This window comes from Alligator mississippiensis, chromosome 14 (assembly GCF_030867095.1).
Source record: "Alligator mississippiensis isolate rAllMis1 chromosome 14, rAllMis1, whole genome shotgun sequence".
Taxonomy (NCBI): domain Eukaryota; kingdom Metazoa; phylum Chordata; order Crocodylia; family Alligatoridae; genus Alligator; species Alligator mississippiensis.
Window position 1 is genome coordinate 44,986,244 of NC_081837.1, and position 27,184 is coordinate 45,013,427.

General features: G+C 55.5%; 1 protein-coding gene and 1 long non-coding RNA gene across 4 annotated transcripts; one reads left to right on the plus strand and one right to left on the minus strand.

Annotated features, from left to right (window-relative positions):
- Window positions 1-994: 994 nt before the first annotated feature.
- SLC16A1 (solute carrier family 16 member 1) lies at window positions 995-24,175 on the minus strand. Of its 3 annotated transcripts, XM_059717519.1 has the most exons (6): window positions 24,081-24,175; window positions 10,893-11,150; window positions 6,490-6,633; window positions 5,147-6,019; window positions 4,169-4,419; window positions 995-1,909 (listed from the first exon to the last, which is right to left on the minus strand). In XM_059717519.1, the coding sequence occupies exons 2-6, from the start codon at window positions 11,107-11,109 to the stop codon at window positions 1,883-1,885; spliced, it is 1,512 nt and encodes a 503-aa protein (XP_059573502.1). In that variant the 5' UTR covers window positions 11,110-11,150; window positions 24,081-24,175; the 3' UTR covers window positions 995-1,882. The 3 variants fall into 3 exon arrangements, with proteins under 3 accessions (XP_059573502.1, XP_019352503.2, XP_019352502.1); XM_019496958.2 differs by lacking the exons at window positions 995-1,909; window positions 24,081-24,175 and adding an exon at window positions 12,194-12,301 and having other exon boundaries at window positions 2,286-4,419; XM_019496957.2 differs by lacking the exons at window positions 995-1,909; window positions 24,081-24,175 and adding an exon at window positions 11,742-11,850 and having other exon boundaries at window positions 2,286-4,419.
- On the plus strand, window positions 24,128-27,184 carry LOC132244864 (uncharacterized). The gene is made up of 2 exons (XR_009456709.1): window positions 24,128-24,390; window positions 26,153-27,184. It is a non-coding gene; the product is annotated as an uncharacterized LOC132244864 (long non-coding RNA).

Sequence of the window (27,184 nt, forward strand, 5' to 3'; positions counted from 1 at the left end):
CCAGAACTGCAGGTCTGCATGGGCCCCATGGCTGGTTAGGTCCCCTCAGGCATTTGGTATCTGATTCCTGGGGAAAGGAGCTGATGGCAGGCAGGGTGGAAACCCTGGCTGGGGTGAAGCAGCCTTATCTATGAAGGAAGTCGAAGAAGGCACACCCAGCAGGGCAGCACCCTGCTGTACAAACTTTCAGGTAAAGGAATTGCCTCTCCTCTGCACCTAGGCTGCAAGGATCCTGGGCTTTGTCCTCACCGCCGGTAAAGAACAGGCAATGGCCACCTGCTGCCCCATCCTAGAGGGAAACGGGCACCTGCTCGTTCTGCCACTTAAGAGAAAGTCAAGCCACAGGCTACGGGCCAGAGGGAAAGCAGCACTGACCTTGCAGTAGGGACAGCAGGTTAATTCCCCCGTCCTTATCTTGCGGCAAACCCTGAAGCAGGCACCGCCTTTTTGGAAGCAAAAGCCTGGCTCCACTGGGATCGGCAGGCCTGGGTCACTGTGCAAGGTTACAAAACACGGACGAGGTGCCCGTTCCTGAAAGCACGTTACACAAAGTCACATCCTTGTTCGAGAGTCCGGCCACGCCGCGACTCCTCGAGGCGCCACGCCGAAGGATGGGAGTTGGGAGGAATGAAGCAGACAATTCAGCGCTCCGTGTGTTAGTCCAGGTTACCCAGAGAGGCTTGCTAGCATCAGGGACTGAAAGAGCCCAAGAAACCCTCTCTCCACTCCCCCTTTGCATGGGTCTGTCTAGGTCTGGGCCAAGACACATGGACAAGGCCTGTCTGCCCTGGGAGAGCCTCCCATCCTGCACCTCCAGACAGCCTGGCACCTCCTCCCCAGCCTGAGATGCCCCAGGAGAGCGTTAATACTTCCTAATCACCAGGAAGCAGCCCCCTGCCAGGTGGAGACAGCCGCTCTGAATACCAGAACATGTAGCAGCAGCAGCTAGTGGCTTTTCTCTTTGCATCTCCAAGAAGAGGGACCACACCTGCTGTTCTTTGTGGTTAGTTTATTGCGACATGAAATCATCACTATTGACTAAAACAGACGCATGGAATTCATGAAAATACAACTTGGTTTTTACAATGTCACAGCTCAGTACAGTACAATAAAATCTGTTTGTACAAAATACTCTATTGGCTTCATAAAGTTACTCTACAGTATGAAAATACCCTGACCAGTTCCTTTTGTAAGATTTAGAGTAGACTGCAATTAAAAAATAAAAATCCCCCGTAACTCGCTAAGTCAGCAGCCAAAAAAACAAGAGTCGAGGACTTCACAGTGCATTGGGTAATACTGTCATGGGCTCCCAGGAACGGAAAGGAAAGGTCACTTGCAGTGAAAATAGACATGTATGCAAAAACCTGGAATCGGCTCCGTTCCTACTCACCCTAGAGCTGTACAAAAACTAGCAATATTTGCCTAGACTCCTCAGTTGTGCAAGCTCTGTTGCTCAGCAAAAATATAGCTTAAAGTCTCTGTCATGGAAGTTGACAAAGTAAAGCCTTCTACATCAATGCAGAGGGGAAGCTCTGGAGGGCTTCCCAGGGTAGATTATGGAGATGATTTTGTTAGATCGGGAGCCTACCTATTTAGTGTACAATTTGAGATGCCATCTTTTCCCTAAAAAAAATCAGAGATTTAGGCTTTAGGAAAAGCCATTTACAAGTCACCATGTGTGAACCGGATCCACTTGGGCTTGCATGCCACCAACCTCCTTCTGCAGTTGAGACAATTATGAAAAGGAAGGCACAGCAGCTGAAGGTGTACGTTTGTCCCCCACTGGCGCTCTAGCAGCCGGCACTTGAACAGAATACTCTTTTGGTGTTTTAGACCAGCATGTTTGCTTTGAGAAGCTGGGTTCTGAAAGTTTCTCTCGACTTCAGTTCCTCCCAGTGCGGTGCATTTCCTAGACAGAGCAGAGACAGCCTTTCAGTGCTCTGAGCTGGTCAGCATTTAAAGGGTAAGGTGAATGGCATTCGGGTGGCCGAGGACGCACTTGGTCAAACCAAGAGGAATGCGAGCGAGGAAGAAGTTTGCCAACTGTCAGAGCCAGCTAAGCTCAGTCTCCCTGCAAAGACAAGGACGCGTGCTCATGGTAAATCGGTCCATGGCACCGCACCACTACCACCACCTGACTGCCCAACCTGAAGAGTTTGCAGCTTGAAACCCCTGTGACTTTCCCCCTACAAAAGCACATCCACTGGTGCACCCCTGGGAGGCAGCTATGGAAAAGGATCCTATCGACCATCATCGACTAGGAAGAAAATTCAACATGTGGTGGGTGAATTATAAAAAACAAGTTTATTTGAAAAAAAACCACACACTCAGCCTCTTACAGGATTTCCTAACAACATGCACTGACACTTGAGAGCCGGCGATGGGTCGGCCCCAGGCTGCTCGCGCAGCCCTGCCCGTACACTGGGATATTGACCCGTGCTAAAAAAATAAATACGTACAAACAAGTCTCCCTCCTCTCCCCAGTTACGCGTCTTCAGCGTGAGCCACCAGGCAGGCATCGCCCTCGTCTAAGCTCACGAGAGCGAGCCGACTCGGTTCTGCTGCTCCAGCTCTGCAGTCTCAGGGCTGCGGGAGAACGCGGCACCCTGGGGGCTCCCACACTGCTTGGGCCTACAAAGCACTGTGCCCCTGGCATCAAAATGCTAACGGAAAGAGATGGGGCTGGGGGTAGTATGATCTACTGGCCACGTGCCATGGCCTTGAATCACTGCTGGTCCCTGGCCCACAGCGTGGGAGCCTCTGTGCTGTACCTGGCCCCGTTCAGTCTGCACAACAGTCAGCCCCAGTGCACTTTACTACATATCCCACCCCAGACATCAGGGGAAATCCAGGTCCCCTCACTAAGAGCCAGTTTGGCTTTCGCTGAAGAGAGTAAGAGTTTTGCAAGGAGCAGGACCCCCGCAAGCTGGGCAAGCACCCTATCTGGAGCCCTATCCTGTGCAAAGGAAAGGGCCAGAGGCTACCCAGGAAGAACTAGTCTACAGGCAACTTTCAAACAGCCCCCCGGCCCCTTCAGCAGCTCTGGGCCAGGGCCAGGCAGGGGGAGAAGGCAGGTCTGGCTGCCAGTGGCAGGCACCCGATTTCAAGTGAGACAGCAGCTGGAGACTTCCAAACCAGACTCCGTGTCCGCATGACGCACGGCTCCAGCCCGGGCCAGCTGGGATTGCTGTCGGAAGGATGTAGGCACAGGCCCAGCTCTGCAGCTCGCTCTCCTGCGCCGGTACCCATTTCATCTCATAGTGTTACCGTCAGACAAGGTGTCAAGGACGCAGCTGGGAAGTTTCTGGCCTAGAAAAGCGGCACGGACCAGACTCCGAATGCTTCCCATGCTATCAGGCCCCGCTTGGGAGAGTGGGAGGAAAGCCTGCACAGAAACCTGGCTAGACCCCAAGGAGCAGAGAACAGAGCGTTACAGAAGAGCGGGCGCGCCTCGCTCCTCTGGGTCAGCCATTTCAGAGTCTTCCACAAAGATTTCACTACAAGGAAGGGGAGACTGGAAAAAACCTACAGTAACTACAGTGTTTTCACAAGGTGCTAGACACAGCCTAGGAGACAGCCAGATGGCCTCAGGCACCCAAGTGTTTATCTGCTCGTATTTATTCTAAAGACCATGCCCCCCTCCCCACCCCCCACCCCAACAAAAACCTCCCTACCTCCACGGGGAGTCTGGCAGTAAGAAGCATGTGAAGCAGTATTCATTTTAGACACGGCAGTGAAGGCAGTCAACCTCATCTCATCCAGTATCCTCTTTTATGGCTTTTTAAAACCCCCCTCTAAACAAAGTACAAAAAACTAACTACACCATGGTTTACAAAGTGGAGTTAAGGCTTTCTCCAAAGTCAAATAGGTGCGGAAACTTTAAGGCACATATTAGTACATTCATGTAACGGTTAAAAAGCCAACATATAAAAACACCCCCCACCCCCGCAACACAAGGATACTGCGCACACGGCTCTGACCGCGGCAGAGCGCAGATGGAAAGAGCTGTGCTAAAAATGAACACCTGGTTTATACACTTCTCACGACGGCTCGGTGTCTGGGGAACTGCCCTGCCGGTAACGTTTCAGAGCGACAGCTTCCTCCGACCCCTCCAGGAGGAAAACGCCAAAGCCCGGGTCCCTCACATGTGGCTCTCCTCCTCCTTTACCCCGTCCTCCGCGCTCTTCTGTGGCAGGGTGGCCACGTCGTTGTTTGCCTCCTTCTGCTTCTCCACCTCGTCCACGTTGGTCTCCTCCTCCTTCCCTTCCTTCTTCAGCTTATCCTCTGCCTTCTGCTCCTTCGCCAGCAGCTGATAGTTGATTCCCATTCCCACAAAGAGGTAGATCCCAGAGACGATCAGGATGATGCCACAGGCCCAGTAGGTGTATTTGTAGTCACCATACATGTCATTGAGTTTTCCTGATGGACAGAGGGGAGACAGTGACATACAACAGACCTGACCCATTACAGGGTAGGACTTGCCCTGAACTACCATGCCTGAGCCTTGCTCTAAGGGTTTTCCCCAGGAACATGCACACTCATGTAGTCTCCTAAACTGAAAACCTTGGGTAAGGCTGTGCAATAAAAACCCCAGGGTTAAATCAAGTGCAGGCAAGCCGAATGGCACAGGTGCCATGCACGCGCACGCTCACAGCAGTCATCGATCCCTGCTTCCATCTTAAAAACTAACACCTTGAGCAACAGGCTGCTCAGGGTTGTTTCGTCTTCAAGCACCACAGGCTGAGGGCGCTGGGGAGGTGTTTCCAAAACTGAACAGAGGTTTCCTAAGAAATTCCAAGGCTGGAGGATCCACCGGAGCCACTGGCCCGGCACCCCCTTCTACCCCCGCCCGCACGGGTAAGACTTTAAAACAAGTCTGCTCTGCAGCAGGGGAAGGGGGGAAGCACCCCGAGATGTGCTGCAGGAAGGGCTTCATCTGCTCCTCGTGCAAAAAGGCTGCCTCCCCACGGAGGTGATAGGCTCCTGGCAAGACAGCCACCCCCTTGTTCAGGGCTGCTGGAAGGGCTGGCTCTCCTGGGCTTCACCAGGGTGAGCCTCCTTGCGGAAGCGCTCCCTCTCTCCTCCCGCCGGCACTCCACGGGACACCCCCCTCCCACCTTCCCCAAGAGACGTGCCCATACTCTACCTAGGAGAGGGGGTCCCAGGAGCACGGGGCAGCACTCCACGATCGTCACCAGCCCGACAGCACTGGAGAACCTCTGAGTGCCCACCAGGTCCATCAGCGTCTCAAACAGGACAGAGCTGAGCCAGCCGAAAGCAAATCCAAAGAAGCCCGCATAGACGCAGAACCCAGCGTAGGAGGTGGATAAGGGAGCCAGGAGGTGGCACACGCCGTTGTAGATCACGGAGATAGCAAAGAAGTACTGCACCCTGGGCCTGATCCACTTGGTGTTGGCCACCAGGCCCATGGAAGGCCTGGCCACCATGTCTACGAAGGCCAGAATGGAGAGCAGAAAGGCAGCCGACTCGTTCGCGATGTGCTTGCTCTTGGCGTAGTTGCTGAGGAAGACCAAGGGAGTGAACAGGCCAAAGAACATGATAACGTTGCCCGACAGGTAGATCAAGAACCCTCTGTGGGTGAACAGGGACAAGTCCAGGAACTTGTTGATGGTCTGGAAAACTGTGAGCTTCTCCTTCTTGGCCTTTCCCGCAATCAGGTCTGCACTGGCATCACCAGATCCTTCCTCTTTTTTCAGACCGGCTTTCCCGGCCTCCTGCAATGCTTCTTTAGTGACCTCTTTCTTCACCTGATCGGGTTTGGGGCCTATCGGTCGCATCAGAGATCCGGCCACGCAGCAGTTCAGCAGAAGGCCGCCAAGAATTAAAAAGCTTCCCCTCCAGCCAAAGATACCGAAGAAGATTTGGTTCACAGGTGCCAACGTAGACAAGAACACAGGGCTCCCTGCCATAGCGAGCCCATTAGCCAACGGGCGCTTCTTAAAGAAGTACTTGCCGATCATGGTCAAGGCTGGGTTCAGGTTGAAAGCCAGCCCAAGACCTGAAAAACAAGCAAGGATATGGTGAATTCAGACAGAAGAGCTCTGCCCTTCTAGAAATCAATGGGATAAGGGAAGGGCCACCAGTGCCGAAAAGGCTGAGCAAGAGATATGGGCCAGGTTATTAAGTATCACAGCATTAATTCTTCCAGACACATTTTACTCAGCAGATTATGTGCAAATAAAGAGCTGTGGCTGGGCACCTCAAATGAGGATTACTATCCACCTCTATTAGTCTTTCCTTAAATGGCAAATTCTGGTTTAACCTCCCCCCACCAAGCATCTAGGTGTCTCATTTGTACTGGGGTGTAGGTTGTAGCCGTGTTGGTCTAAGGATATAGGCAGACAAGGTTCCTTGGGTGAATTTGATATCTTTTATTAGACCAACCCAAATGGTTGGAGAATAGTTATTGAGAAAGCTTAAGGGTCATTTGTACTGTGACCCTGAACGGGGAGTAAAAGGGCCACTCACCTCCAACAACCCCCACGCAGAAATACAGCTCCTCCACCGTGTTACAGAAGGACGCGGCAATCAAGCCGCAGCCCGACAGGCACCCCCCGGCAATCATGATGGGCCGACTGCCGTACTTGTTCACCAGGATGCTGCTGATGGGACCTAGAGGGCATCAGAAAGCATAGTTAGCCTCAGCCTGGCTCGCCTGCACGAGAGCAGGGGGAAGTGCTGGAGAAAGCAGACTTCACTCAGGAGTCTGTGAAAACCAGGTGCAGGCAGGGAGAGAGCGGCAGCTTCTCTTGTCCTGCCGAGGAGATGCAAGGACATGCAGATGTTTGAATAATGCACGTGCTGCCAGCTCCATCAGAAGGGCAAGGCTCAGGCTGGGGCTCAGGTGGAGTCTGCAAAGGCCCCAAGACATTGTCCTGACACCCCTAGGAGAGCCCGTGTGCTGCTACCTTTGCAGTATGGGGGCGTTTGAGCCCCTGGGGTTGTCAGGAGCCTGAGCCCGAGTTGTCATTGCACTGCCTCCCCATCTGCTGTTGTAGCCAAGTCAGCTCCCCATGTGCCCGGTCCGGGCTCCCTTGCCTGCCTGCCCCCACCCGAGCCAGCGTGGAGCGAGGGTCTGTTTCTTGTTAGCGCCTGCTTCTGCTGTTTGTTCCTTCCCTGAGCTGCCACTTCAAACACAACAGTCACGTGCAGACCCTGCTGCCACGCACCATGAGAAGAGGGGGATGGAAAGTGAGACGGCCCCTGAACAAAGCACCTTCCAGGAATCAGCTGCTCTTTAAAAAGAAGTCTTTGCCCAAGCGGCATCTGAGCCCCCTTATCGGGCCAGCTGGACTCCCCCAGCCCCCAAAATTGGCCCGCAGACTCCTCGTTGGTGGCAGGTGTTTTGTGAGCATCTCTTGGGACATCGACCCCTCAGAGACTCCCTGAATTCAGCCACGTGCGTCTCCTGTTTGGGGGGCCAAGACGAAGCCTCCCTGGCCCAGTGATTCCCAGAGAGAAACAGTAGCATGAGCTTCCTGAGTAATGACTCCTGGAAAGACCTGGGAACACAGAGGCCCAGCACAGAGCCCCGTGTTTGCATTGCCCAGGGGTGATCTGAGGTGCGGGGCTCTTTCCACCCAGGCAGTCCGACTGCAGTTTTCCCAACCTGAAATGAGGGCTGTCTAGTCTGTGGCCATCCCAGATGGGATTTGGGGTGAACCAGTCACTGCAACATGATGGTACCTCATGGCCCAGCCATGCTGCAGCCACACAGTGCCAGGCCTGACAAGCATGCCGTCTGTGATGGTCTCTGCCCTGAAGCGCTTGCCCGCGAGAGGATGCGACCAGACACATGGTGAAGCATACGGGCAGGTGGGCAGGCTCAGGCAGGCCAGCAGGGTGGTGTGGGATTCCCAGCCAGGCAGTAGCAGAAACAAGTAGCTCCAAATGGCTGCACGTGCAAGCGGCATTTGGTTATTTGCATTTCTCCCGGTGCTCGGGAAGGCAGCTCGCTCTGCGGGCCAGAGCTTACGCACTTCATTACCAGAAACCATAATCCAAAGTAAACAGCCATTAAGTACAGAAGTGCATGCTTGACAGACACGAGCAGGTCTTTAAATACACTGAATGAACATCCATTGAATATTAACAAATCCAGCTTCACCATTAACAGGCAGCAAGGTCGTCAACATGTTATTCACAGGTACTCAACTGCTACTTGACCTTCTCACCCAGTTTAAACAGAGTCCGGAAAATGTTTGAAGAGGGACTGCTAGGAACAGGGCATTCCCAAATCCTAGCGCTTGGCCCATCTCCTCCCTCCCGTCATACCTGGTGCCTCTGCGGATAGGCACAGCACCTGTGTGCACCCTCTGCCAGGACAGCCCACCAGCGGCGGAGGCAGGCCCTGCAGAGGCTCCACAAGAGCAGACCCTTCCCTCTGATCTCAGCCCGGAGCGGGTCACCTCCCCACCCACCACACAGGCACTTGGCACCAGTACCTTGACCACTGGCTTGCTCCCTGGTATCCCAAGACAGGCTCTGTGGACGGCACTGCACCCCCTCTCGGGAACAGCCACAAAGCCACACAGAGCAGGTGGACTTCCAGGCCTGAGAGCGGACGGAGCCACCTGCTCCGTTTGGCTTTACAGCATCCTCTTAGCACAGCAAAGAGGGACGTGCACAGAAGGATGTGCGCGCCAGGCTGGACCCAAGCTCTAAACCATCTCAAAGAGCCAAAGCCCTTCCAAGCAGGACCTGGCCTGGACTCCACTGGCCTGGTGACTCCACTGGCCAGAGGACACAGCATAAAGTTGGCCAGGCAGCTGCCCATGAAAGCTCCCGCCTCCCTGAATCAGTTGGTCTCTAAGGTGCCGCCCTGCCCTCACTCCCCGGTGTGTGTGAAGAAATAGGCTGGCTTGCTCTGCTGTTTGTCCTGCATCTGTTCTGCAGCAAGCCAAAGCAAGCCCCGGCATGGGTCTGGCTCCTGCTGCCAGGAGACACGCTGTCGTTGTGCTAAAGAAAACAGAGTTCCTGGAAAGATGTGCTTTTCAGGATCCAGGGTCTGGGAGGAAACAGACTGTGCCTGTGAGTGCTGGCCAGTCTCTGCCAGGCCGACATGCAGAGGTCCCGCTGGGTCTGCGCAGCCCCGCAGAGACCTGCAGGGAAACACTGCATCTTTGGGAGGGGGAAGGGAGTTGTATGTGTGTCAGCACCACACACATCACAGCTTCCTAGAAGGGACACTCCCAGACCAGACTGTGAATGCAAAGTACCCTCGGGATGCCCAAATGACTAATCTCGTTCCAGGAACCGAACACGGTAATTTGGGGGAAGGAGTGGCAGCAATACTGTGACTCGGGGCTATGCAGAGTGAGAGGCAGTAAGCACTGTGGGGCCCCTGGGGCAGCCCTGCACGCTGCCCTTTCCCCGCGAGGTTTCAGCCCACAGTCATGTGCACATGGACAAACCAGTTCTGAGCACTGGGAGTGGCTGGGATTCCAGCCATGGTGCTGGGGGCACTCTCAGGGAGAGCCGGGGCAGTGAGTTGCTTCCAAGTGTGAGGCTCGTCCCAGCTGCAAGTGTCTACATATTGGCTCCATCCTGAGCATGACCCTGTAAGCCGCTAAGAAGCACTGGGACAGCAGCTCCCAAGGGAAGTGCAGGGAACCACTTTCACTGGGGAGGGGACGGGGGGAAGAGAGACAAAATGGCTCAGTCGGTCTCATTAAGACCCACGGTCACGGTTTCCAAGCTTGTTACGACAGGGGGCCAGGGAAATGTGCCGGCCGCCTCGCCAGCTGAGGGAGGACAATGCTGGAGCTGTTCCCCTGCAAGGGGAAGCCTCGTGCCTCGCTCACCAGCTGACGTCACTTGCTTCAGATGCACAAATGCCAAGCAAGAGTCCAGCCGCTTGCCCGTGGACAGTGGCCGCACAAGAGCCACCAGTGTTCTGCTCTGCTCTGCACCGGACCTCACAGCAGTGCCGCGGGGGCCGCAGCTTTTAGTCCCCCGTGTCACCGGTGTTTGCAGTGGTGTTTGCAGGCGGCTGCAGAAAATCGGGGCCTGGTCAGGAAGAGGGCAAGAATCCCCCATGTTACCCCACGTGGTCAGAGCCAGCAAGGCAAAGGTGGTGGAGAGGGAGATGAGGACAAGGCCCCAAACCAGCTCCTAAGCTTGGGGCAAGGGGATTCCTCCAGAGTTTTTATGTATTTCCCCATCTTTTGGATCTGTGTTGCCATCCTCCTCCTCCTCTAAGTGGGAGCACAAGGCACTGCCCTGGGCTAGCACTGTGAAGTATCCCATGCTAAAAATCAGTGCTGGCACCCCGCTAGTGCTGGCCAGGTCACAAGCCACAACGCAGCGATGGAACAACCAACAAAGCCAAGTCACCGGGTGTGAGGAACAGCAACTGACTGAGCAATCCAGGTGCCTGCATCAGATTTGGGGGCTACATCCACAGCTGGTGCGAGCTGGCACGCTTCCAGAACAGCTCTGCAAGCTGGCATGCCGCCTCGTCTAAGGAAACGCTAGGCATAGCTCCCTGCCTGCACCGCAGTACTTATCTACAAGCAGCCCAGCATGCTAGAGGCAGATACAAGATGTCAGCAGCCGCGGTAACAAGGACAAGTGCAGAATTATATAAGTTATAATTCCCCGGAAAGACTTTACTTCCAGCTTTGCAGGACAGGCAGGACAGATTAACCTCATTTTCACACATTTGAAGCATTAAGCCAGGTTTATGCCAAACTCCTCCAAACTAGCCAGCTGCCCAAAAGCTCACCCGGACAGGAGGCCATGCTCTCCGCTGGGGAGGTTTTGGCTGAAGCATCCCAGTAAGGTGCAGTAAGGTCAGATGCAGGAAGAAGTTACCTCCCCAGGCATCAAGGTAAAGGTCTTGGCACTGCTGCCTAGGCCTGCTGGCTTACCTCCTCCATACATGACAGCCAACATGATGGAAGAAATCCAGGAGACTTTGCTGCTTGATGCATTGAAGATGACCTCGATCTCTTTGAAGAACACTGTGATGGATTTGGGAAAGGCGTAGGAGAACCCGATGGAGATGAAGGCACCGACGACCACAGCCCAACCCCATCCTCCCTCTGGTGGGGTGTATCCCTGGGGCCCTCCGACTGCTGGTGCCATCTTGAGCGAAGTCGGCGCTGCTGTAGCTGGGGTTCAAGGATCTGCAAAGAAGACAGGGTGTTAGTAGTCAGCAAACAGCAGCATTTTATCCTAGAGCCCATACCACAGGGCAGCAACTTTGACCATTATGGCCTCCCTCGCTCCTTCTAGGGGCGGATCAGAGCTACACAAAAACTCACATGAACACCAAGAGTATCTAAAAGAGGTCAGAATGGGGTTGGGCAGTTCCCCGATTTCAGCAAGGGCCAGGAACCCCAACTGTCCCAGATAAGAGCCAGGCTTTGCCAAGGGCCAGTGCTTTGGGGTGTCTTGACTGGTAAGATTCCCAGCCGGAGACCCCGCGAGGAGAACAGATTGCAGAGGGCAGGCGCTCGGCCCCCCAGAAACGCAGGCATCCTGCAAGGCATCTCAAGATGGGCGCTCAATGCACCATTTCCTAGTCACAGGCTGAACCACACAAGCTTTGCCAGTTGTGAATCAAAAGCACCGGCGCAGCTGAAAACGGACGGCACATCAGACCCAGATTTAGGAGAGGGTTGTTCGGCAGCACTGGCCTGACCCCCCGCAGGTGGCAGGGAGCACGGGGTGGCACACGCTGTTCAGCTGGCGAAGGTCCACGCTTGAAAACTTACTGCCGTGGCTCTTCCTAGAGACGATTCAGCAAATGCTCCCGTGTGGCCATGCAGAGTCCAGAGCACGGGTCACCACGCTTCCAAGCACCAACAGGCCTTTGCTGTGCAGCCCAAGGCCGCACAAGGGCCCTGCCATGCCGCGCTCAGCTCTGCGGGGAAGGCTATTTTCAGGCTCCACCCTGGCCCCATGCCACTTCCCCTTTTAGCCTTCCTGCACCCACACACCCTGCAAAAGTAGGATGCAGCGGCACAACTGGGAAGTGAGTCGGCTCCAGCGCTGGTGTAAGTGCAGGCGGGCTCCGCACTTCCTGTGCTCTGCGCATCTGCTACGTGCGAGGGGACGTAGCTGATATCAGATAAGAGGAGCGCGCGTAGATGTAGCCGGAGAGCAGGTCGCAGCAGCACTCACACATTCATGAGTCCCCAGGAAGAGGCAGGTCTTAGACACTCACCCCGAAACAAACTGGATCTTGCCTCGGAGACAGACAGGAGCCAGGTGCCCTGGCAGCTCTTGCGCAGGGCCTGGCAGCGTACGAAGCAGCCGCAAAAGGTCACCAATGGCAGCTAAACATAGCACGAGGGGGAACAAAGGGAAGTTTCAGCAGGTGCCTGGATGCAAATGCTCTGACACGGCCTCACTACGCAGCCCCCCGCGCTGCAGGGAGCACTGGGGCCCTCCCACACCTCTCCCTTGGGTTCTGGCCGTACGTACCCCCAGCACACTCCACAACCCCACCCCATTCCCCACCACCCGGGGGTCCCAGCACCGCCAAAGCTTTACTGCCAGGCTCACACTCCCCCTCACTTCTGGCTCAGGCCACAGCGGAGTGCCCTCAGCTACAAAGGGATCTCGCCTCTCATTCAAAAGGGCTGGCAGCCCTCTGGCTGCGGGAAGGACAACTTCAAAATGTGAAGTGGACTCACTCTGGAGGTTCACAAGCCGAAAGGCACACAGAGACTTTCCCCCACCACCTTTTCTAAATGCTCCATGCTATTCTGGGGCCCTCTCAGGATTTCTAACTGCTTTGGGGCCAACAACCCCGGGCAAGGCTGCAGCCAGAGGGCCAGCTCGCAGCAGAAGCGATGCAGGAGTTAATCCCATCCGGTTGCAGCCCCAGAAGAGAGTTTGCTTTGTAAGCCAAGCAGAGGAAGGAAAGGAAATGACCAGTTAGACACAGCCCTCTTCCCAGGAATCAAGATGCTTGCAGTGCTTGCCACCATCTCTCATCAAGACAGGCCCTTTAGAGGCAGAGGGGTGCAGCACGGCAGAGACACGCACACGCTGCCGAGACAGCGGGATGTGCCGGAAATAAGACTTAGCCTGAGGAAATGCCCTGGAGTAGCAGGGACAGGCTTTGCTCCACACTTGGGAGGCCGCTTGGCTGCATGGCTACGGCAGGCTGCTGCATTCATTCAGCGCTGTGAGAGGGAGGGCCACGTCCCTGCAGACATCGCATCGGGGCATGTCCCACTAGCTCTGACTGCCCTGATGTCTCCCCATCTCCCAGCTCTTGAGACTGGCAGCCTCACCCCGACCAGCTCCTGCAACCTGAGCCAGCCCAGCCTCCCCAGCACTGACGCGATGCAATGCAAACTGCACTCGTGTCACGCTGGAGCAGGAGACCACAACGCTGAGCATTTCCCAGTCTCAATTTTAAACCATCACATTTGGTTTGGTTTGAACTTTAGATCGGCCCACTGCAGGATGTGCAGCCTACAGCACCAGAAACCCAGGGGCAGAATTCAGGGCAGGGCTGTGCCAAGATACCCGGACAAGCTGTTACTGGAAGTAGGGCAGCTGCTTTAGCACAGTATTCACTCTGGCTGAGGCTGATAGCGGAGTCAGGCTAATTGACCTATGTGGCTGCACTGCTTCTGGGCTAGCACGAGCATGGGCAGGTCTACACAGCAATGCACTGCCCTGCAGACTGACTTTCTGTCCCATCTTGCTTGCAGGTTAAAGGCTTTGAATCATCCACCCCAGCAGGGAGGTGCCCCGGCCAACCCTGGCAGAACTCATGAAAAGCCGACAGCCTCCTGCTGTTTGCCATGCCTGATGGGCAAGAGCTTTTGCTAGCTTAATGTGGACCCAAACTGAAGGAGACTCTTGCAAAAGCCATCGCAGACTAGTTCACACAAGTGCCTGTGCCTTGCACTGACATCCAGCAGCAAGGGGAACAAAATACTGCAGAATGTTTTATTGATGCCTTTTCAGACTGGTCCACCTGATCCAGGCACCACTCATTGCTGCTGGATAGATACTTATGCCGACTCTTGACCAGCGCAGCCTGTGACCATGGTGAGCAGAAGCAAGTCAAGCTGTAGGCTGGACAAAAGGGTCCTGCTAAACAAACCCTGTGGCTGCCCCGATCTGCCCAGCCAAAGGGAGTGCTTATTCCACCTTCACATCGGGTGACTTCCACTACCACTGAGCCTCGTTCAATAGAGGCAAAGTTGCACAAAGGAGGGCCTTAAAGCCCACAGGCCTTTGGGAAAGGCCTCCCAACTGGTCTCCTCGTCCAACAAACCCGTGCAGCCGGCCCAAGTGCTCTTCAGGGCTGACAGGACACACTCGCAGTCTGGGCGCCAGACAAGGGGTGTGCAGGGTACATCTGCCAATGGACACAGTCATAGGGACACCGCGCTACTTTTGATATCTAACTGGATACCAAAAGCCTGGCAAAGAGACGGCTCAGGGGGGACTTGGTGGCTGCCTGTAAGTATATAGCAGGTGTGCATCAGCATCTGGGAGAACAGCTGTTCACCAGCACTCCCCAAGGGATTACTAGGTCAAATGGCCACAAACTTCTAGAAGGCCGATTCAGACTTGATATACAGAAAAATGTCTTTACAGTCTGAGTGTCCAGGGTCTGGAACAGCCTACCCGCAGAGGTGGTGCAAGCACCTACTCTGGACACGTTCAAAAGGCATTTGGATGTTTCTTATCTGATCCCTGCAGACTTCCTGACTCGATGATCAATGATCTCGTGAGGTCCCTTCCAGCCCCTAATGTCTATGAACTCTGTGGATGTGAACCGCCCAGTCTTCCAGTGCCGCTAGCAGCTCCATATGATGGGACTCCACCGAAAGCACCAAGTGCATGAATTGCACAAACTGCATAAGGAAGTTTCCAACCTATTCTTGTTTTGTGAGTTGTACTGCACTTGCATAAGGTTTGCTGAACTCCCCCATTCATATGCAATCACTTGCACAACCCACTATGACTTTCTCCTTTCCCAGACACCCCTTCCCCTTCCCAGATCCAGCTCCCGTGGCAGCAGCTGTAAGACCGTGTCCAGGGGGGTCATTTCTCACTTTGCTCCCCACCTCTGATCCCCCACATTTCAATGGTGGAAAATCCTGAACAGAGGGAAGGTTTCACTAGATGGGAGGGCATCAACCAGACTGAAGGGCAGAAAGGGGCGGTCTGCTGTTTTCCACACGCCAGCCAGCTGCAGCTCTGTGTGCCATTAAAGGCAATTAAGAAAGATATCTCTAAAAAAAAGTTTCTCTCAACCCGTGCAGCTTTCCCTTACGCTCTATGCCCTCTCATGGAAGAATTTTTGGTCGAAGCAGAGAAACCACACTTTAAAAGCAGCCAGTTAGTTCAGCATGGAAATTCCCAAGAAGTCAGGGGAATAGTTATGACGCCAGTTTTGGAAAAGGGGCTACGTGTCAGACGTGTTGAGATCTCCAATTCACAACTACCAGGCAGCCAGCTACAATTTACTCTATTAGGCACTAAAGTAGCTGTAGATGCCGTATTTAAAGCTGACACCGAGTGAAGACTGCAAGCATCACATCTGCTGTGCTGTAACCTCTTGATAAATCCCCAGGAACGAGCAGCATCAAGCGAGTCTGCTTGCACCTTCCTGGCAAGCAAACAACAGGCAGACAAGAAGTCTTGATCAGGCAACGGGGCCAGCCGGCAGGTAACTCCAGTGGGGACCGTCCAGGGGCCACGGACAGCTGCCGTTCCCCTCCTCGAACTTAGGAGGCTTTAGGAGGAATATCCAGGATATCTGCTTATACAATGCAGCGAGTGACTGTGTCCTTAAAGAGCCCAGCCTGGCCGAATTCCACAGCTAAGACAGAGACTTCCTTTTATAAACACCCTGTAAACGCAGGGAAATATTTTTGGAGCCAACCTCCCACAAAAATCTCTGCACAATGCCCACTTGTGAAGGCCCGGGACAGCCATCCTGCACGGAGGACCAGGAAGACTTTTTATCTTCCCGAGGTCTGATCGGAGTCGGAGCTCCAAGCGGCTCGGCTCTCTCCACGCTTTGCTGCAACCCTTCCCCGTGGCACGCCAGCATCCTGAGCAGCTGTCAGAACAGAACTGCAAAAGGCATCCTGGCAAGCCCTCCTCCTCCTCATCTTGCCTTGCAAAGAGCCTCCCCTGCACAACCCAAGCCTTTTTCCCCAAAAGGCGATGCACTCTGGGAAGCCACTGTGCGCCAGCTCTGCTGTCTGTGTGCCCCAGGGAGCAGGCAACATGCAGCCTTTGCCTCCTCTACTCAGCAGCAGCATGTTGTTCCTCTAAGACCTAATAACCCCAGCCCTCATTTCCAGCACGGGGGAGAGGAGATGCAGGCAACAAGAATGAGCGCAGCCCACACGTGCAGTCACACAGGAGCCCTGCGCAGCTGCGCTCGATCCCTCTGACGAAGGGAGACACGTGCTTGCAGCGCAGCAGGGTCTAAGTGTCGCGGCAAGCAGTTCTCTGCTAGGCTCCCAGCACGGGCACTCCCCACCCACACACCCACGTTTCCTACCGTGCCCACTCCTGGGCAACCCCTGAGCCAGTACTACTTACACACTTGTGGGTGCTATATTTACCCACAACCAGAGCTGATGAGCTGAACAGGTGAGTCAAGGCTAGGAGGGAGAGGCAGGGAGGTCCAGAAAGGTGAAGGGACTTGCCCCAGATCACAGAGCACATCCCTAGCAGTCAGATTTGACCCTAACCCCAGAGCATTCCCGCGTGCCTCCTGTGTGGGGTGTTAAGGCCCTTCCACACTTGGGAGGTACCCACAGGGAAACCCTTCAGCCCCTGGCCCGAGGGCTGCCTGCTATTCCTACTCCAGCGAGCCACCCCATCCTGCATCCTCACTGCCTGTGGCCCGAGACCGAGAACTGAACTGCCAAGGCTTTTATCAGGCCTCGCACCAAGGTGTTTACATTTGTCCGTCCTCCCATGGATTACAGACTTGTGCATTTGGCAAATATTTTGCTTTTCCAGCCGCTGCCTTCTATTTTGCTGCAGTTTGTCTGATATCCTCGTGCCACCAGAGCTGTAAGGAGGTGGTGTTTGTACACAGCACCCCGTGGAGGGGGGTCAGCAGAAGCCCGGCAGTCTGAGCAACCCAGCGGAGCGCTCCGCTCCCAGCCCTGCCATTGTCCCCAGAGGCAAAGTGCAATGTTAAATTGCTCCTGAAAAACAGGAGCTGGCTGTGACAAGACTCAGCAGGCTTTTGGAAGAGGCCTGTGTGCAAAAGCAAAAGGTTTGGTCATCCAGGCATCACCTGCTGTTCTCTGCCATCTGGTTACAGCTGGACACAGCAGCACAGAAGCACCTCGCGCCACCCGCACCTGCCTCCAAGAACGGGAGGCTGGCACCGCCCGGCTCCAAACGCTGTTCAACCCCCTCCCTCTTCTGCAGGCCTCTCCAGCTTGGCACTTCTGAAGGCATTGCACTTCCATTTGCAAAGGGCTCCATTCTCCTGGCAGGATGGCAAGTGGAGCCAGGTGCATACAGCATCGGCCGGACCCATAAGCCCACCTCCTCTTAAAACCCCGCAACACGGGTAGGCTTTGCCCTGCCCCTCTTAGCACACTTGCCCTCCTTGAGTAGGAGCCGATCACAGTCTGCCCCAGGCTGAGCAGAAGGGCAAGCCAGAGACAGGGCAGGAACTGCGTGCATGCCCTACCTTAGCCAAAGCAGCACAAGGTATCCCAGAGCACATGCCAGCCCCCACGGGCGGTCATGCAGGGCTCCCAAAGACACCCCAGGTGCCCTCCCCAGGCAGACTCCCAGGCCTGGAGCTCTCCCCGGGGAACAGGGCTTTCCCAACGCCAAGCCTAGGCTGGGTCTGGCTGCTGTGGGAGGCAGCAGTCAGCACCCACAGGCTCGGGAGAGGGGGATTGTGCAATGGTGCCTATTAAAAGGTCAATATTGAGCAGACCTTTACGACCCAGCGACATCCGAGAGATAAAACCAAGGGGAAGGTGAGATGCCCTCCCAGCAGCCGCTTTATGGCCCCGATGGAAAACAGCCCCCACGTCCTATCCAGGCCTGGAGCCTCTGCAGCGCAAGGTCACGTTGCGCAGCAGACTCCCTTTCTCGCCGTCCAGCTCTAGGTACACTGCCCGCAGCGAGGGGCAACGCAGTGCCGGGCAGGCCCAGGGGGCAAATCCAGCCCCTGCCACGTGGAGCCAGAGGAAGCCATTGTGCTGCCTGGCTTTTGATCTTGTTATTGAGCAAAGCAGAGCTTTCCCTCCAGCTAGGAGCGGTTTAGCGAGAAATGCTTTACAGCATCAAACTCCGCTTTTGTCCGGACAGGAAGGCGTCCAAGTAGAGCTCATTACAAGCTAATGAGGGGCCCATTCGGCGGCATGTAAGCTGGTTAGAGAATTAGGCCGGGTGTAAATCTACCCGTGGTCGCGGTGGGGAGGAGGCAGCGTTATCCTCGCTGCACAAGGGGATACGTGACTCTCCGGCGCTCGCAAGGACTCGGAGCTGAACAATGCCCAATTGAGGGCTTGCCCAGCTACAGCGCTGGCTCGCGGGGGTGAGGCGAGGTCAGCACCCAGCAGACCGAGGGCTTCAAGGCACCTGTCCCCGATCGTGCTGCAGACCCCCTCGGGATGCCTCGCCAGGCAGCGAGTCTAAAATCACCAGCGGGTATGGCCTGGTCCACCTCCCCCAAAGCTAAGGCCACATCAGGAATGGAGCAGCTCCTGGGAGTCGCTGCCTACCTGCCTGCCAGCCTTCGGTAGCAGACAGGCAAACGCCCACAAGGCAGCACCTCATCCTCATAAAACAGAGGCAGCAGCTGCCTCCATCCTCAGCACAGAGGTGCAGGCTGCAGGTCCCAGCCTGCCATGACGCTTCCTCCGAGGAAGACGGAGCCGGCGGCACGAGACCAGCCCATCGGCCGTGGTGATGAGCGAGCGCAGCCAAGGCAGCACCGTTAGATCGGCACGTAGATCAGGGCCTCCTTACGTGTCGGGGCACTGCGCAGTCTCCACCATGCCCTCACCACAATATTCCCCGAGGGCTGCCACGCACCAGCCAGCCTCATTACACTCCAGTCACGTCCGGAGCAAGTGATTGTCTAAGGAATGAATAGGATTGCAAGTGAATGCCTGGCTGGCAAGCACCCTTTGTCTCCCACGGGACAGGCTGCGTATGTTGGGTCACCGGTCCTACAAAAGCATGCACCCAGCAGCCTATCCATTCCTCGCTCCAGGCAGTGGAAGTGGCAGGCCCAAGGTCTTGAACAGCAATCCTGGTATAGGGGAGAGTGTGGAGAATTCATTCAAGGATGGTAGGAAGATCAGAGTGTGCAGAGGAAAAACACTCACTTTCTTTAAGGCCCTTATGCTTCCCGCAGCCTGAATTCCCCTGCAGCCAGCAGTCACTAGCCAAGGCAGGACTAGGCAGCATCGTGTTGGCCAGCCCTCAACTCCTAACTCACAATGCCCGTGAGACCCTCCGACACTGCTAGCGGCCACAGGAATCAAAAGTGGATGGGCAGGGAAAGCACAGCAAAATGGTGCCCGCTGCGCCACGAAGGTTGGGATCACTGGCTTAGCAGCTGCAAAGGGCAGTGCAGGCACGGGAACTAACATGGAGAAATCAGCTCAGACTCTGCGAGGCCACCTGGCACGGAGACAGGAGGCTCCTGCTAGACAGATGGTCTGTAAGCTGTGCTCGAGCAGGAGTGAAGGCATTAATTACCCATAAGATTTCAACCAGTGACAACGCTCAGCAATGCTAGAGCCACTACGAGCAGGGCAGGGTCCCCGAGCTCACCCTGGAGCTGCCATGTTCAACAGGACCCCACAAGGAAGCTGATGAAGGTGACATCCGAGGGGGACCACTTATTGCCACCAGGGATGCCTAAACCATGAGCCTTACCAGGAACAAGTAGGTGGCACAGGCTTGAAGGAAGCTACTAAGAAGAGCTCAATAAAGCTCTTTTACAGCCAGTCCCAAGTGGGGGATGCAAAGCTCTCCCCTCCGACCCCAACGCTCCCAGGTGAATTTGCACTGCCGAGCTCCCCAGAGCCCCGCGCCTGAAGAAGTCAGACACCTTTTGCACCCAATTTGTACGCACCCGAGCTTCCACCAGCGGGGTCTGGGCTCAGCTGCCCCAGAGTTCGTAGCGAGGAAGGAGGACTCGGGTCTTTGAAGAGGCAGATACCGACAGCTTTGGAAGCTGATCCCAGGCGCTTGTAGAGATGCTTGCTACCATCTGAATGCAGAGTCCCGCTGGCCGGAGACCAAACTTTGCCTATGGAGACCTCGCTCCCCAGACCTTCCAGTCAGCAACTCGGACTTTGGCGACACACGGTCAAGGGCCCGCTGCTGACCTGTCACCTCACAACCCTTTCCCTGCTGCCAACCACCTCTGCATCTGCGGTCACAGGAGGCTCGAACGGCAGCAGTGTCCGGCACAGAGCAGCACGTTCGAAATCCCACACCCTTTCCACGAGGATCGCAAATGAGCTACGGAGCATGGGGCCCTTCCTCCGCAGAAGGATCTGGGTGGGGGAGCTCCACGAGCTGCAGTGGAAAAACAGTGCTGTATCCACCCCGTTACCCAACCCCGCGCTGGGCAGGTCTGCAAGGCACAGCGGTTAAAATACCAGCACCTGCCTGTGATGTGCAAGCTACAACCACGACATGGCCTCGGGTTTTCGCCCACATTTGGTTTAATTTAGCCTCTCCAACAAAACCCTTGGAGAAAGCCTTAAAATACAACCCATGCTTCCCTCCGGCTCAGAAGCAGTTGGGCAAAACGCAGCAGCGCAGGAACGCCGAGCATCTGGCCGCAGGCTCTTAAAAGGGCCAGAATGCATCTAGGATCTTCAAGTTTCCATCCCAAACTGTTATACAAGGCTGCTGTGTGCTCCCTCCCACACAGCCTCCTGCCTCGACTGGGTGAATCATCTCTGTGCTCTGTAGAAACCTCCAGGCATGACAGATCTCTCTCTCTCTCTGGCACGCAGGAGGGAGAAGACGTTATCAGAATGAGTAAAAGTGACGCTCCTTTTACATCATCAGTACAGCCTGCTGCTGCCCCACACATTCCAGGAACTTGCAAGACGCTCAGTCCAGAATCTGGAAAGCCAGCCACACACTCGAGTCAAAAATGCAAGCGCTGGTTTGTCTTAGACTCATGATGGCGGCTTTACAGCCTCTCACCTTGGACTGAAACATTCAACCTAACAAGACACTCTGGATGCTATCAGGGCCTGGCCTGGACTTGGGACTACAACTGTTCTGCAAGTCTAAGATGCTGCCGCGCACACGCCGCCTCTGCCTGTGAGATAATTATGCTACAGCAACTTCTAAAACAGTGCTGTTCAGAAATGAGTCGCTGAACGGTGGGAAGAGACTAACATGCACTGTTCAAAGTCCCTGTTATCCCCTGGTTCCGCAGGGGAAAGCCAGCCGCAACATAAAGCTTCAACTGCAAGAATAAAGCCAGCACCACACTGTGTAGTTCAGCTCACAGCAGCGACCTAGGTGCCACGCTGCAAATATACAGAGAACAGTAGGCAAAATTAAGCTGTTTAAGTTTTCAGTACATGTTCCTGGGTATTTTTCCCTTTAGCTGCCAGGAAAATCAGCACAATTCATAGAATCATAGAAAATGCGGGTAGGAAGGGACCGCAGGGGGTCACACCTAGTCCATCCCCCTGCTCCAAGCAGGACCAGCCTCAACTACAGCATCCCAGACAAGGCTTTGTCCAGCCAGGTCTTAAACACCTCCAAAGATGCCGAGTCCATCACCTCTCTGGGTAACCTGTTCCGGTACTTTACTACCCTCCTAGTGAGAAAGTTTTTCCTAAAAATATTGTTAGCCCGCAGGAAGGCCTCTAGGGCCTGACACGCCTGGTGCTCTCAATCCCGAGGAGGAGCTGGGGTAGGTGGAGGCACACCCAAGACAGCTCAGGGAAGCTTACAGTGCAGCAGCCCAAGCAGGCGGTCAGCTAAATTTAAAACCACCACCACCACAAGCCAGTTTCCCCAAATTACTTGGGCTTTGAGAAGAGGAAACAAAACCCCAAAAAGAAAGTGGAAGCCTCCACTTTTATGCTGTCAAAGATCTAACTCAGAGCGGCTCCGGCAGATCCTCTTCTCACTGTGCACCCACTCCCCAGCTGTACCCAGACGCAGCAGGCAGACTCAAAGCCCGTATGCCTTAAGATAATGAGGCGCGCAGGCAGCCAAGAACAGCGCAGGCTGTCTCTGAACTGCCTTATTTCACTGGTGCATTAAACAACTAGAAGCGTAACTTAGCTCCAATTAGTGACATGTGAATTTAAAATCAGGAACGTTCAAGATGAAGAAAGGCAGCCATAAAAGTCAAATTTGTGGCTTGCTCAGGGAGATTTCAGGTGTCTCATTTTGGTGCAACCATCCAAAACAGTGTTTTTCTATAGCAGCTCAGTGTCCTCGGTAATCAGGTAGAATGAGCATCAGGAGATTAACTATCAAAGACCCAAAGCCTTATAAACAGCGTGTGAACAGCAACTGAGCCTCACCCTGCAATTATTTGCTGCCTCTAGGGAAGAACTAGCTATACAAATCTCATAATACAGCACTGAGAACAAGGACACCATTTCTTTGTTTGCTCCCATTTGCACACGTGCTCTGTCTTGTCTTATATGTAATGTCGGGGGCTGGCACAATCTCCTTGTGATCTATCTGTGCACGCCACGTGCTGAAGGGGTTATGCATTAGGATTACTGCAAGCAACAGTTCAAGCACAAGTTGACTGTGAAACACCTGGAAAAGCGGAGAAACGAGGCGTCTGCTCGCACAAGTTTGGCTGCCGCGGGGATTCGGCCCATTTCCACGCAACCGGCACGCCAGCCGCGGTCCTGTCCTTTCACAGCCTACAGCCAAGCGGGATGTTGTACCCGTCTGGCCGACCACAGCCCACAGAGCCCCGCCAGCAGCCCCTGCACTCAGACTGCGCAAAGCACACGTGGAAGAAAGACCAGTGTAACTCAGCAAACGGAAAGTAACCGCACTTAAAAATAGCTCTAAAGCAGCGCGTAAGCCCATTTCAGACAGTTAAGACACACCAGCTGAACACAAAGTCATTGTAAGGCAAGTGCATCGGACCTCCTGTGGCAGGTGCTGGGACTAAACCACGTAGCGGGTTGGGTTCAGGCCCTGAATCACAGCAGCCCGATTTCCAACGTGGTGACTGCACGCGCTGCTCGGAGAACGTGAGACTCTCTCTCCCCGCAGCGGCAGGACAATGGGTTCGGGCCTGGGGGAGCGGGAACACCCCACAAGCACCAGCGTGGGTTTACACGGCATTGCGCCGCTTAACCAAGAGCCGGACGAAGTCCTGCTGGGCCGTGCACGGGGCAGCGCTGCCCGCTCGCGCAATCCCTGCAGTGTCAGCGCTGGGGACAGCAGCAGGCTCTTTTTGCCCTCAAGGGAGACACTAAATTGTGTCCGTCCTCTCTCCGAAAGGCCTCGCCGGGCCCGGCCCGCTCAGGTTTCTGCCGGCCTTTTGCCTCGAGGAGGCAAGCCCTCAGGCCAGGATCGGCTACTTTCAGCCAACTTGTGTTACCCGGAGTAGGCCACGCATGCTGCTCTGGAGAGAACGGGACACCCGCGGACGTTTCCACGCACGTCTCCGCCACCTCCGAGACCAGCCGCACGCGGGGCGGGGGCGGGGGCCGCGACCGACCCGCGGGCTGGGCACGACCCGCGCGCGGCTCCGCCACAGTGCACGACACGCACACGCGGGTGCAGCCCGGGGCAGGAGGCTTGCTCCCGCGCCGCCGGACCGGCCACGTGCCCGGCCCTTGCCACACACACCCCCACGCGCGGGGAGGGGAGGGGAGGGGAGGGGAGGGCCGCGCTCACCGCTGGCCCGCCCGCCCGCCCGCTCCTGGGCTGCGGGGCAGGAGGCGGGCTCGGGGGGGGACGGATGGATGGATGGAGGAGCGGGCCCGAGCAGCGCGCACGTGCCCCGCTTCAGCACCCTGCCACGTGGGAAGGCCGCCCCGCAGCCCGGCCGCGGGTGGGTGGCCGCCCCGCACCGCCCCGCACCCCGCCACGTGCCGCCGCCCCGCTACCTGCGCGCCTGCAGCCGGCCCGACTCGCGCCGCCCCCGCTCGGCCCCTAGATATCGGCGCGGGCCGGGGGAGGAGCTGGGGCGCAGCCGGGCGCGCCTCCCCGAGCCCGCCCCGCGCTCCCCTCCCCTCCTTCCGCAGCCGCCGGGGCGGAGCGGGAGCCGGGCGCGTTGCGAGCGGGCCGGGGCCGGCGCCGGGTGTCCCCCTGCTCCGGAGCGAGGCCGCAGCACGCAGGAGGTCACGGGCATGAGGGAGAAGCAGGCCCCTGTGACATGGGCGCTGACATGGGACACAGGGTGCAATGAAACGCGAGGTAGAGGAGAAGGAGCCGGGCGCTCAAGTAGGGTGGCCAGCAAAGGGGACCGTCCGGTTGCCCTCTGTGCTCTATGGATGCACAACCGCACACTTTTATGCCCTCTGGTTTCCCGCCGAGGCGTCGGGTCCGTATCAACAGGGGACCGAGCAGCAGGATGACCTCTGTGATGGCCGCGCTGGGCGCAGCGGGAGGCGGAGGCGTGCGCCTCGCGCCCGCCGCTGCAGGGACACGTGGGGACGTGCGGCCCTTAGTGGGTCTGTTTCTCAAGAATGGGAGACGCGTCTAGCCACGCGAACCCGAAATGGACCTTAGAGACTGGCCAGAGTAGACACGTTGCACAAGCTGTGGTGAGCTGCAGCTCACATGGCTGGATGCTGAGGAAGGAGGCAGGGTGCAAGAAGCAGAAGGCAAGGTGGCGGTTGTCCTGTGTGGACGCTGCTCCTTGCTTCTGCCCTGCTTTGCACGGCGCTTCCTATTTATCCTGGACAGAGAAGTTTTTCCTGTGTTCTGGAAATTAGTGATGATTTCTGTCCCCACCCAACTGAAGCGGTTTTCTGCGTGGCCCCTGTGAGCGCTGCCCCTCTCCTGAAATCCAAGGACGTTTTGGGATCTGGTTTGCTCACAAAGCCTGTGGCCTTGCTGCCCGCGAGGGGTCGGTCCCATGCCATGCAGATCCCTGGCATTCCTACAGAGCGCCTCGCCGAGCACTGAGGAGCCCAAAGCTTTTGTTGTGATAAAGCAAGGCAGAAAAACAACAGAGCGGGGCTGTGGGCTGAATGTTTAGCCTCTTGCGTGGCTGAACTCCTCACCTCGTTTTGAAGAGAGCCTTTTGGCTTTTCACTCTCAGGAAAACAGAACATCCTGCATCCAGGAGCAGCTCTGTGCCAGTGATGAAGCATCAAGTAGCCATTAACACTTTTTCTCATGCATGTCCCTTGCCTTTCTGCAACCTGGAGTCCTTCTAGCAGGATTAAATAGGCTACTAGGTTGGTGAGTTAGCTGCTCAGTGCCTGAGGTTCTGATTTAAATGAAAGGGAGAGAAATGGGATGGAGCTGGCAGAGTAGCACGGGGAGGAATGCAGAAAATCTGCAACACAGCAGATGAAAAATGGACCAGTTTCCCAAAGAGGTCAGAGCCCACGCACACAGAAGGCAGCCCCTCTGCCCATCCCTGCAGCAGGTGTGCTTGCCGCACGCTCCGCATCACCCCAGGCACTTAATGAGCTGCAAGAGAAACCAGTACCAGGCGCACCGCATAGAGCAGGGCCAGAAATGATAACAACCCTTTCACCCATTTCTAAATGCACACCGCACTGATATCCAAGAGCTGTGTGTGGAAGGGGGATCTTTTATACTTCTGTATGAGCGAGGGTTACAAAGCCGGGGAGCTGCCAACCTAGTCCTCAGCATTGCATTTTGCGCGGGAGATAAAACGTGCAGTAGCTGAAAAGAGAATACGCCGTGATGATGGCAAGGCATCGCTGCACCCGACATTGCAGCAGAAGCAAAGCTTGAGGCACACTGTGTGGAAACCACAGAGGTGTCAGCCAGGAGCCTTGGGCTCCAGTCCCAGCTCTCTGCAACTGGCCTGCTGAGTGACCACGGGCATGTCACTTCACCTCCCTGAGCCTCAGCTTCCCCATCTGGAAAATGGGAGTAATTGTGCTGGCCTTTTTTGAGCCGTGCAGATGAAAGGCACCAGATAAAAGCTACGGTGTGATGTTCATTATTGTAATGGGAACCTATCTCTGCCCCACAGGAATGCAGGCATGTCTGAGGTGGAGTTCAGCCAGCTCCAGGGACAGCACGGGGGGCTAGGATGGAAAGCACGGATCCCAGCTAATAATGAAGCTGCGGGGGAATAATAGCTGGCAAAAAGGTAACTTCCTGGGTTGATATTTGGCAAGGACACCAGTTCAGCAGTTCCTGCTTCTAGTGAACAGCACTGTGGGACCAGTAAAGGGACAAATGGTCACTCCTCAGTTTTATGTCTCCTCCGAAAGACAGATTTAATTTTAATCCCATTTGGAATTTTACTTGTAATGGAAACAGGATGTTATTACAGGATATTGAGCAGCACATTGTACTTAAATGTAACCATCAGCAGCCTTGCTGTTCTTACAACTGGCAGGAGTTGCACTGGTCACTAATCAAATCCGAGTCCGTGCACTGCCAAACCCTCCTACGACTGAGACACCACTGCAAAATCCAGCCCGTCCACAAAGGGCGGTCTGCAGCCTCTGCAAATATGAGTGAAACTCATAGCAATTCTCCGCAGAAGCGCCAGCTTTAACTTTCCTTGCCACTGAGGCCTGGAGTAGGTCTACGAGCCTGGGCTGCACATTGATGATGAAGACCCAGCCCTTGCCAGGGAAGAGAGGTGACACATGAGACCAAATGCCGGCACTACTGGAGATCTGGGCACAGGTGTTCTTGTGAGAGACCCACCCCAGCCTTTCCTGACCTGAGAGCTCTAGAAAAGCAGGTTGTGAACTTCTGGGACCTCTTTTTCCTACATCCCTCAGTGCAGAGGCATCCTCAGTTAGGTAGTTGCCTGTAAGGTGCCACACTCGCCCTGCCTTCTGCCACATCCATGAGCCAGTCTCCCAAGGGAAACCTGCTGGTCTGTCTCATCAGATGGCAAAGACATGGCATTGTTCAGAGTTATTCTACTGTAACCACCCCTGTGACTGCTCAGAAAATAATCTGCTGAAGAAAGCATCAGAAGGGGGAGAGAGCCAGTGCCGAGAAAAAGCTTAACTTGGCAGTTAATATTAAATGTCTCTTTCAA

Excerpts from the sequence above, each read along its gene's own strand:
- SLC16A1 (XM_059717519.1), bottom strand. The coding sequence starts at position 11,109 with ATGGCACCAGCAGTCGGAGGGCCCCAGGGATACACCCCACCAGAGGGA. Across the intron at positions 6,634-10,892 it reads GGCTGTCATGTATGGAGGAG|GTCCCATCAGCAGCATCCTG; the intron begins GTAAGCCAGCAG and ends GATGCCCTCTAG. Across the intron at positions 4,420-5,146 it reads CCTGGGACCCCCTCTCCTAG|GAAAACTCAATGACATGTAT; the intron begins GTAGAGTATGGG and ends TCTGTCCATCAG.